This window comes from Stomoxys calcitrans, chromosome 3 (assembly GCF_963082655.1).
Source record: "Stomoxys calcitrans chromosome 3, idStoCalc2.1, whole genome shotgun sequence".
Classification (NCBI taxonomy): Eukaryota; Metazoa; Arthropoda; class Insecta; order Diptera; family Muscidae; genus Stomoxys; species Stomoxys calcitrans.
This window is the reverse complement of record NC_081554.1, coordinates 6,418,555-6,430,929: the sequence shown is the minus strand read 5'-3', so window position 1 is coordinate 6,430,929 and position 12,375 is coordinate 6,418,555. Positions and strand designations below refer to the sequence as shown.

General features: G+C 38.2%; 1 protein-coding gene across 3 annotated transcripts in view; it reads right to left on the bottom strand.

The window, feature by feature from the left end:
• LOC106080816 (transcription factor hamlet) overlaps positions 1–12,375 on the bottom strand; it is a 102,104-nt gene that overhangs the window by 27,854 nt on the left and 61,875 nt on the right. For all 3 annotated transcript variants that reach the window (XM_013242385.2, XM_013242387.2, XM_013242389.2), the window contains 2 exons: positions 10,479–10,619; positions 10,246–10,405 (listed from right to left, as the gene is read on the bottom strand). In XM_013242385.2, coding sequence (XP_013097839.2) covers positions 10,246–10,405; positions 10,479–10,619 — 301 coding nt within the window. The remainder of the gene's footprint in view (positions 1–10,245; positions 10,406–10,478; positions 10,620–12,375) is intronic.

The window sequence follows — 12,375 nt, the reverse complement described above, 5'->3', positions numbered from 1 at the left end:
TGTATATACTAATTAGCTGTAGAAATTTGGTATTTATTTATTTGGAATTTTTTATTTATTTTTTTGCTCCAAAAAAAAAAAAAAAATTCGTTTTTAACGCTAATTTGTTGAAATTCGGTATAAGTTCCTACAGTCCCAATCTACTATTACCACACAATGTTTGTGTATGTTATAATAAATCAAAAACCTATTGATTTTGGTTAATACCTTTTATTTTAAACCACAATTGTAGTTGTTACCCAAAAAGTTGTTCAAAATTGGAGTAGGTGGGAACAGTAGGAATTTTTAGAATATGTAAAAAGAATTAATAAAAATCTGGTAATTAAATTATACATCTTCTATTTGTCTCAATAATGTTTTTTTTAGCGAAAACATAGCTTTTTCTTATTCCCATCAACTGTTTTCTAAGCTGAAGTAGATGGGAACAGTAGGAATTTCTACAAATAAAACTAGATATCAAAAAGGTTTCCACATCATATTTAAAAACAGGAAATAAAAATCGACTTATCCTTTAAAGCTACGACACATACTACGGATGTAGCAAAACTTTTTCAAGTACTTTCTTAAAAACTCTGGAAAATCCAAATTTCTTGCTTGAAAAAACCCTACTACTTTTAGTGGAGTGTAAAATGGTATAAATTACTCTAATTCTCCAATAATACAATAAATAATGAAAGTGACTAAAAAGAAATCTCCTTACATTGCCAACAATACTCATTGCTTAGATAAACTGATCGAATTCATGATAAAGATCATCGTCGTCAACCACTCTCGAAAAGCGGCAGCAGTAGCAGCAGCATCGGTAGAATCCCAGACGAACTATGTGCCGGAGCAATGAATGAAACACATAAAGCCGATATAAACCAAAAACAAACAGTAAAAATACATTACGCAAACAAGATTTGGAAAGATAGCACCAAGACACGTTCCCCACACAATGGGCCACTAGCTACAAACTTAGCAGGCTGAGGAGCTCTTTGGTATGCTTGTGGCGGTGGTGTTGGTGGTGGTAGCGGCCTGCTTGGTGTCGCTGTTGTTGTTGGCACCGCAGCATTAATGTTTTGATCTTGACGCCACACAATCATAAATGTGGGAATCCACACAGCTGGACATCGTGGAAAGAAAACCACAGTTGGAATAGTGGCAGCAGCCACAGCACCACCAACGAAACAGACAGAGTAAAGGAAACCTAAGCAGGGAAAAACACCAAAACAAATAATAGCCGCTTCATCGGCTGCAACAATTAGTAAGACAACTGGGAAGCAATTCTGTTACGAAAACTGCTGAACCAAAAATCAAAGAACTAGAATACATGAACACTTAAGGATCACACCAATGAAACAACAATGACAGGGCACAGTGGAGCGAGTCCAATTGATGAACAAAGGCAAATTGAAAGACATATCAATAATCAATCCAAAAAAAATTACCTTTAAACTGATGAAGAAACAATAACTGACTTGACAATACTGATCGCAGTTTCGGTATTATAAGAGTATGCAATACCTATCTATAAGCCAGGAGTTATTTTTTTCTTCATACACCAGATGTTGTTGCAACATCTCACTCTCACGTTCTCATGATTGTTGTATTTTTAAGAAAGGAATTTTTGAAAGAGAGTTGTTTTTTTTTTAATTTAACATGTTAATATAAATTGATTATACCCTACACCACTACTGTGGTACAGGGTATTAAAACTTGGTGAATTTGTTTGTGACACCGAAAAGGAGGAGAGATAGACCCATTGATAAGTATACCGATCGACTCAGAATCACTTTTGGATTCGGTTTAGCTATGTTCGTCTGTCTGTCTGTTCGTCCGTCTATCCATGCTAATTTGTGTACAAAGTAGAGGTCGCAGTTTTCATCCGATCATCTTCAAATTTGGTACAGTCATGTTTTTCGGCCTAGAGACGAAGCCTATTGAAATTGGAAAAAATCGGTTCAGATTTGGATATAGCTCCCATATATATGTTGGTCCGATTTTCAGTAATTGGCAGAAGGGATTTTCTTATGACTCTCGACATTACTGGTGATTTTCGGGGAAATCGGTTCAGCTTTTGATATAGCTCTCATATATAGATATCGCCCTATTTTCACTCCTAGAGTCACAGCAGGCGCATTTATTGCTCCATCTTGCCTAAATTTTGCAAAACGCTTTCCTCGACGACTACTACAATATACATAGAGTTTGGTCAAAATCGGTTCAGATTTAGATATAGCTCTCTCATACATATATCGCCCGATTTTCACTCCTAGAGCTACTGCAAGCGCATTTATTGACCAATCTTCCCAAAACTTCGTACAACGCTTTCCTCGGCGACTGTCACAGTATCTGAGAAGTTTGTTTGAAATCGATTAATATTTAGATATTCAGTAATAATACAATAAAATGGTCATTTGTTAACCGATTCTCTCGAAATTTGGCAGGAAGGATTTTTTACGACTCTCGATATTACTAGTGAATTTCATAAAAATCGGTTCAGATTTTGATATAGCTCTCATATATAGATATCGCCCGATTTTCACTCCTAGAGCCACTGCAAGCGCATTTATTGACCAATCTTCCCAAAACTTCGTACAACGCTTTCCTCGACGACTACCACAATATACATAGAGTTTGGTCAAAATCGGTTCAGAATTAGATATGGCTCCCATTTATGTGTTCGTCCGATTTGCATTAATATTGCAAATAAATGGTCTTTTGTTCAACGATTTTCTCGAAATTCGGCGGGAGGGGTTTTCTCTTGTCTCTCAATACTACTGGTGAATTTCATGAAAATCGGTTCAGATTTAGATATAGCTCTCATATATATATATATATATATATATATATCGCCCGATTTTAACTTCTAGAGTCACAGCAATCGCATTTATTAATCCATCTTGCCAAAATTTTGCAAAACGTTTTCCTCAACGACTGCCACAGTAGTTGTGGAGTTTGCTCGAAATCGGTTCATATTTAGATATAGCTCTCATATATATGCTCGTCCGATTTTGAGAAATATGGCAAAAAAGTAATCATTTGCAATGCGATTCTGTCGAAACTTTGCAGGAAGGATATTCTTATGACTCCCCATATTACTGGTGAATTTCATAGAAATCGACCCAGATTTAGATATAGCTGTCATATATGTATATCGCCAGATTTTCACCCCCAGAAGCCACTGCAAGCGCATTGTTTGACCAATTTTGCCAAAATTTTGCACAACGCTTTCCTCGACGACTACCACATTATCTGAGAAGTTTGCTCGAAATCGGTTCAGAATTAGACACAGCTCCCATATATACGTTCGTTAGATTTTGGGTAGTTTGCCATAATGTTGTCATTTGTCAACCGTAGTTTTTTCAGTTTAAACATATTTGCCCGCCGAGGTCTATCAAAATTGGTTCCGAATTGGATATTGGTCCACATTGTACTTGTAGGGTAGGTGTAGGGTACTATACAGTTTCATGTCACCGGCACCGCCCGACTTTTGCCCTTCTTTACTGGTTTTTTTTTTATTTTATGAGTTTTTAATATGAATATGAAAAGGACTTATATCCAAGTTCCTTCAGTCCCATTCTACTAGTTCTGCAGGACTGAAGAAAATAACGTTAAAAACACAACTTTTATATGTTTTAAACCATAGATTCATTAAAAGAAAGTCTCAAGTTTTTTAGACTAAAATTTTTCATACATAGTAGATGGGAACAGTAGGAATCTCAAAGAGTCATGTGTTTCCTTTTGTGCTAAATTTAACTTGTTAAAATCAATTATAATTACTTTCCAGCCTTGGGTATTAAAGTTCTTGGCTATGGTTTTTTTTTGCCCACTGCCGCAGCACTGTGCTTCATGTCATTTAGACTGACAATTCGTAAGGGAGATGTGTTCACAGAGATAAATGCGTGACTTGGTGCAAGGCACGCATTATTAAATCAACCTTTGCAGCAGCAGCAGCAGCTACATCAAACAAAGTCATCATACAAAAAAAAACAGAAACCCACAACACATCCAGCTACCATATCATTCTCAATGAATTTGTAGCTGCTCATTTTATAAGGGCTTATTATGGTTAATATGTTGGCGTTGTCTGCACGTTTGTCTGCCTGGCTGTCTGGCTGGCAACGACTGTCGGTCGGCACTAGTGTCAATGTTTGTTGATTACACAATTATTAAATAAAATGATGCTGAGGAACGGTGTTGAGGCAAAGGGAAACCCACCACCGGCAACAACAAAAACCAACACCTCCATAGTGCATAGAGGGCTGCAGCTAAAATATGATTTCCTTCAAAGGGATATTAAAAACTAATGTTCATATGCTATTGCTGTCATGTGTCATGGTTGCAATCAGATGAAAATATGACATGAAATTGATATATGCAATAGTCATGTTTGTCCAACAGATTATAAGGGCTCACAGCCAGCGAGCACCCTTTTGTCCAGCAGGGTGTGAACAGGATTGTGATTCAAAGCAAAGTCAATGCCACCGTTACCATCACCCAAATAACGAGTGTGCTGGCTTAGACAGGATTTTCAATTAATTGCCTACAAAAGGCCCACAGCTAGGCATGCGCTTAAGCATTGTCAGTGTAATATTGCCACAATTTACCCCACATGCTAGCACAAGCAAAGTGCTGCACATGCGCTCTGCGACTCAATTGCTATCATTTGTTTGTGTTTTTGAAATTTGTTTAACTGCAGCCATTTACAGTTCGGGGATTCTCATCACCATTAACATCAAATCAACACATCATCAAACTCAGCATCGGCAGTTGTACACTCATCATCACAGACCATCAGAGTTTTATGATGCAGCAACACGCCAACAAAAAAATGGAAAATGGTGCTCAAATTAATCCTAATCCTCCCGTATAAAAGCGTTTCGTGTTCATGTTCGAATGAGGTGATTATAGTGAAAAGTTGCAACTGCAACTGCCAATATGAATGGTGCGTGCTCTATTGCTTTGAGATCTTCATCAAACTAGGGGGATAATGATCAAAAATGTCATCAACACTGGCATTGTCCTTGTGTAGTCATTTTATGATGGTAACGAAAAAAAAAAAAATTATAAAATTCATGTTCACTTGTATGTTTTTAATATCAGGATAATAGCCGGATCAATTAGTGAGAGAGGGAGAGGGAAAACAGAAACACTTGGAAACTTTTCGACTCGAGACTAAATTTTAAAATTTTGTTTTATGGGCTTTTCCTTTTTGTACAAAGGGATTTGTTATTTTGTTGAGTATGTTGTCCTGGCCCTGTATTGCTTTTTATATCCTTGAGAGTAAGGATTAGCTTAAACTAGATCCTTAGATAAGTGTCAAAACATTGAAAGGCTTTTAGTATTCAAACTCACAGTTTGGAAATAACAAACAATGAGTTCACTCTGTTGAAACCCTTTCAAAATGGATTAATGAATTCCACAAATTTAAAAGCACTTGGTTTGGTTTATACAACACAAGACAAAGTGGTACAATTGTACAAAAAAAAAAAGTGTTCCACTATAGACAGTTCCAAAACAAAAATCCATATTTGCAACAAAGAAAATGCAGCTATATGATGACATTTTGTAGAAAGTCAAAACCAAAAGTTTTGACTTTCTCGAAGAGATGTTAAATGTTTTTATAATCTTACAAGTTATCTTTTTTTTGAAAAAATTACGTTGCAAATTCCTACTGTCCCATACTACTAGCATTAAACCCAGCACGGGATAGCTGTGTGCACCACACAAACTGGAACTTTGAGGTCCGATCTGTGTGGTGTTCTTTACTGTCACGAGTAGCTTAGCTGCGTGACAGTAAAGAACACCACACAGCTGGAATGCTCCATACGCAGCAGCTGCAATCAGCGGTATCTAGCGGAGAGTCTCAGTAAGAGATCGGTTGGCACCGGCTCTTGCACAAATACTGCGTGTCTATGATGCTCGATATGACAAGGCGAGTTATTGGCTCCTTTAAATAACCAATGGCCATTCTGTTCCCGCGGCGGAGCTTGACGAGCATCGCCACCTCCACATGAAAATGTGCTTACAACAACAACAACAACTAGTATGAAAAGTTTGAAAAAAATGGCATTAAATCTCAAAATAAAGAGACTTCACCACTATTCTAACAAAATTTTGGGAACAGCTTTTAAAAAATCCTTTCTTGAAAATTTGTAAAGAATTAAATTTTGATGAAATCTAATAACAACAGTAAAATGGCGTTAAGTTCCGCCGGGCCGAACTTTGGATATCCACCACCTCGGGTATATATGTAAACCATGTTTCATCAAAATTCGGTGAAAATTTCATACCTTATGTCCCATAAAAGTTATATCAAAATATGTTCCGACTAGGACCGAATACTAATAAGTGTAGTAGCTATATCTAACAAGTAAAAGCGTGTTAAGTTCGGCCTGGCCGAGTCTTATATATCCTCCACCATGAATAGCATTTGTCGAGTTGTTTTCCCGGCATCTCTTCTTAGGCAAAAAAGGATATATCAAGATATGGTCCGGTTTGGACCACAATTAAATTATATGTTGGAGACCTCTGTAAAATGTCAGCCAATTCGAATAAGAATTGTGCCCTTTGGGGGATCAAGAAGTAAAATAGAGAGATCGATTTATATGGAAGCTGTATCGGGCTATAGACCGATTCAGACCATAATAAACACGTATGTTGATGGTCATGAGAGGATCCGTCGTACAAAATTTCAGACAAATCGGATAATAATTACGACCTCTGAGGCTCAAGAAGTCAAGATCCTAGATCGGTTTATATGGCAGCTATATCGGGTTATGATCCGACTTGAACCTTATTTGACACAGTTGTTGAAAGTAAGAATAAAATACGTTATGCAAAATTTCAGCCAAATCGGATAAGAATTGCGCCCTCTAGAGGCTCAAGAAGTCAAGACCTAAGATCGGATTATATGGCAGCTATACCAGGTTATAGACCGATTTGAACCTCATTTGGCACAGTTGTTGGATAGCATAACAAAACACGTTGTGTAAAATTTCATTCTAATCGGATAAGAATTGCGCCCTCTAGAGGCTCAAGAAATCAAGACACAAGATCCGTTTATATGGCAGCTATATCAAAACCCGGACCGATTTGGCCCATTTACAATACAACCGACCTACACTAATAAGAAGTACTTGTGCAAAATTTCAAGCGGCTAGCTTTACTCCTTCGGAAGTTAGCGTGCTTTCGACGGACGGACGGACAGACGGACGGACATGGCTAGATCGACATAATATGTCGCGACGATCAAGAATATATATACTTTATGGGGTCTCAGACGAATATTTCGAGTAGTTACAAACAGAATGACGAAATTAGTATACCCCCCATCCTGTGGTGGAGGGTATAAAAATAAACCGATCTAAACCATATACGACATGGATGTCGAAAAGCCTAACATGAGTCATTGTGGCAAATTTCAGTGAAATCGGATTATAAATACGCCTTTTATGGGGCCAAGACTTTGAAGCGAGGTATCGGTCTACATGGCAGCTATATCCAAATCTGGACTGATTTGAGCCAAGGTGCAGAGAAATGTCGAAGAGCCTAACACAAAGCACTGTCCCAAATTCCGGCGAAATCGGACAGTAAATACCCCCAAAGTCTTAAATCGAGAGATCGGTCTATATGGCAGCTATATTCAAATCTGTGCCGATCTGGGCCAAATTGAAGAAGGACGTCGAAGAGCCTAACTAAACTCACTGTCCCAAACTTCAGCAAAATCGGATAATAAATGTGGCTTTTATGGGCCTAAGACGCTAAATCGGAGGATCGGCCTATATGGCAGCTATAACTAAATCTGGACTGATACGGGACAAATTGACGAAGGATGTCGAATGGCCTAACACAACTCACTTTCCCAAATTTCAGCAAAATCGGATGATAAATGTTGCTTTTATGGGCCCAAGACCCTAAATCGGAGGTTCGGTCTATATGACAGCTATATCCAAATCTGGACCGATCTGAGCCAAATTGACGAAGGATGTCGATGGTCCTGACACAACTCACTGTCCCAAATTTCAGCAAAATCGGATAATAAATGTGGCTTTTATTGGCCTAAGAACCTAAATCGGCAGATCGGTCTATATGGGGGCTATATCAAGATATAGTCCGGTATAGCCCATCTTCAAACTTAACCTGCTTATGGACAAGAAAAGAATCGGTGCAAAGTTTCAGCTCAATATCTCTATTTTTGAAGACTGTAGCGTGATTTCAACAGGCAGACGGACAGACGAACATGGCTAGATCGTCTTAGATTTTTACGCTGATCAAGAATTTATTACTTCATAGGGTCCGAAATGGATATTTCGATGCGTTGCAAACGGAATGACTAAATGAATATACCCCCTTATCCTACGGTGGTGGGTATAAAAATGAGCTATTTGCCAGCTTCTAACCCAAATATTGTTATTTTTTTTCTAAATTTAAATGAATTATCTTATCTAACACAATTCTGCCCCTAACAAACCCATTATAAAATGTAACCGATTTTTGCCAACATTTTCCCAAAGTTAAAAATGTATTTTTTTTAACCATCAAAACATGAAGGAAAAATCCCAACACCACCTGGCCAATAATTCCTTTAGTTGCACTAACACACACACACACACTCGCAAACACTCTGACATAGTCACCCCACTCTCTTAAAAGAAAGGCAAGAAAACTGACTTTTTAACATAAATTTGTAACGTATTTTGCCTTAGACCATATAACAACCCACCAAAAAGGATAAACAGGAGGAACAGTAGTTTGCCACTTGTGCGCGCCTCATTGAAGTCATGCTTAGCTGCATACACAAATACACACACACACACACACATGCACATATCACCCACTTAAAGGACAATCATTGTCAGTCTACAAGACCTCGTAGGGGGAGTGTGTAAATATTCTTAACATAAGGCTAACAGAAGACGGCTACAACGTCATATGGTGTCTGAAAAGGAAGAGAGGTCGATGTTTTGGTGGGTTGTTTTACAGTTGGTGTTATTTTAGATAGCAAGAGGCAAAATAAAGGATAATTTCTAGAATTCACGATCACAATTAATTGCAAGTTGTGGGAAAAGTTATGGGAATTTTTTTCTTTTTTACAACAAAGTCGAAAGAGGGAGGAGGGAGTTGTATGAGGTAAGGGATTCACACCATGTCATGACCACAAAGGTGAAAACATTAGATTTAGAGCAAGGTGTGTGTGCTAGGTTGTGATGATATTTATGATAGTTCATGTAGGAGTTAAAAATTTTCCCAGAGTTAAGGATTTTTATACCCTCCACCATAGGATGGGGGTATACTAATTTCGTCATTCTGGTTGTAACTCCTCGAAATATTCGTCTAAGACCCCATAAATTATATATATATTATTGATCGTCATGACATTTTCCGTCCGTCCGTCCGTCTGTCCGTCCGTCTGTCCGTCCGTCTGTCCGTCCGTCCGTCTGTCCGTCCGTCTGTCCGTCTGTCCGTCCGTCTGTCCGTCCGTCTGTCCGTCCGTCCGTCTGTCCGTCCGTCTGTCCGTCCGTCTGTCTGTCGAAAGCACGCTAACTTTCGAAGGAGTAAAGCTAGCCGCTTGAAATTTTGCACAGCTACTTCTTATAAGTGTAGGTCGGTTGGGATTGTAAATGGGCTATATCGGCCCACGTTTTGAGATAGCTGTCATATAAACAGATTTGGGATCTTGATTTCTTGAGCCGCTAGAGGGCACAATTCTTATCCGATTTGCCTGAAATTTTGTACGAGGTGTTTTATTATGACTTCCAACAACTGTGCTAAGAATAGTTCAAATCGGTCCATAACCTGATATAGCTGCCATATAAACCGATCTAGGGTCTTGACTTCTTGAGCCTCTAGAGGGCGCAATTCTTATTCGATTTGGCTGAAATTTGGCACAACGTGTTTCGTTATGACTTCTAACAATTGTACTAAGAATGGTTCAAATCGGTCTATAACCTGATATAGCTGCCATATAAGCTGATCTGGGTCAGAAACGGATATTTCGATGTGCTGCCCTTATCCTATGGTGGTAAGTATTATTATTTCACAAATATGGTTAGGTTAGGTTGAAAAGAGGGTGCAAATATTAATCCGCCCCATGCCACAATGGACATACACCTAAGCCAGTAATCGGCTTGTTGTGCGCTCTAAGAACTATAAAGTAACCTCTAAAAAGAAAATTTTAAGGAATTCCAGGAATTCCATGCTAACTTAAAATCAAAAATTTTTCATTGAAATTTTTATTTGCTTTTTTCGCCCACTTACCATTATCTCTTTCACTGCGATCCTCACTGCTGTGTATCGATGAGCCTGTATGAGCCTCTCCATTTATTAACGAATCATTATGATCATAGGGTGTTAGGGTCTGGCCATCTACTATGATTTCTTCACCAGCTGCTATATCACGATTTGTTTCATACCACAGCTACAAAAATCGGAAGATATTTTTAATTATAAAATTACCCATGAGCTATATATCCAGAGAAAAATCAACTTACGCATCCTTCTGTACAAAAATTTACTAAATTAGCCTCTTTCTCATTATCCACGGATGAAACTGTGCGAATTTTCTTTAATAGATTCTTAATTTCTGGCGAGGGTTGTAGTAAATTGCGGATGAAATGGGGCATGCTGAGGATCTGGAAGTAAAAGGAAATATAAAAAAAAGTGATTACAAAATTTTATTTAAAAACAGTAAAAAGAAATGAAAAGAAAAAATTTGATTAATTTCGTACAAATCGGTTTAATTCGGCCTGTTTCTTGGTGAAATGTTCATGGGCAAAGTTCTTTAAATGATATCTACCTAACGATAGACACTAAAGAGCATAGTTGGACAATTTTTGCTTGCACCAAATCCTTGGGTGGTAGTCGAACCCTCACTCGTAATCCTCGATTCGATACCAACTCAGTTATCAGGCCTTTGTGGCAAAATGAAGCAGGAAAATGTCTCAATTGCTGTTTGTTTTACCCTTTTCAAATTAATCTTAGCAGCGCCATCTGCCTATTGCTAGCCGCATCTCATGGTTGTGTTTTGTGCTATAACAGGGTGACACTGCACTAAAGAAAATTAAAACGGCATTGCTTAAAGAGCGTGCGGTGTATAAAAACAATGGTCTTATAACTCAACGTCACACTTTGGCGAGTGCGGAGGAAGTTTCTTAAATGTCTCCGCCTCTCAACAAGAGGGGGAGAAGCTTCCAAGCATGATATCGAATTTGCAGCATGCAAAGCCTTAGAGGAGTTGTTAGTCATTAAGTTGACAAAACTTTTCTTTCATTTTTGAAAAAAATTGCAAACAATTGATTTAATTTTCTTTTTAAACCTTCATATCTAAGCCAAAAAATACTCATAAATCCTTTACCTGTTATCACAAGCAAAAAGTTAGTCTTTCTTGTTGTCCCTTTTTATTGTATTTTCTGCCCCTGTTCAAAGGGAACTTCTTCCCTTTGAACTAACCCCCCAGAAATTGATAATTAATGACTTGTGGTGTGTGTGTGGTTATTAATGGTGTTTGCGTTACAAGACAACAGGACAACAAGACTTAAGATTTACAAAGCCACAAGCAATTGAAGACCAGAAGCCCATAGAGCAGGACAATGCCAGAAGTGTGTATGGTCAGCAACCGGAAAACGGTGGCATACAACTATCACAATTCTTGCGTGTCCCATCCGCACATCCCAAAGACGTCGTCACAGTGTCTGCCATTTGGGCATAACCACCAGAAAGCAAGGAAAAAGGTCTTAAGACGTTTGGGTATGTAGCACATGTGTACCCGCACATCAAATAATTCACAAGGGAAAACTAGCATGTCCTTTTTCTTGGTAGGGAGACACGATAGACACAATATCTTCTTCTGCCAAGACAATATTCAAGGAGATAAACACTAAAGTGTGCGTGACCATATGTAATGGTCTTGGGATGACATGGGATGGCCTCAATACTTTACAGTTATTTGTATGGAATTGATTAACAATCCAGGCGTTTCTTTTCTTGGCTTGTCAATTCAATTAGTTGGAAAAAAATCTCTGGTTAATTTAGAAAAATTAATTTGCTTTTTTTTTGAAGAAATCACTGCAGGATTTTTGTTTTTATCTTAGGAGAAGCCGGCTTTGTTCTAACGAAAGAGTTGAAAGAAGTTAACTGTATACGAAACTCATCATCATCATCGTTTTGCTTATGGGAAGCATGGGCTAGCCCTTTGCTTCCACTGTTAAACAATTAACCAGACCATTTTTTAATTTTTTGTTTTTTGGTTTTGTTTTTTGTTGTTTTTTTCATTGCCTTCAACCGATGAGGATGATGATGCTGTGGCTGATAAAGACGTCTCGTCTCGCCTTGTTTCAGACTAACTGGAGTGTATAAGGCAAAGCAACTCTCGCCAAAGGGTTGACTGCT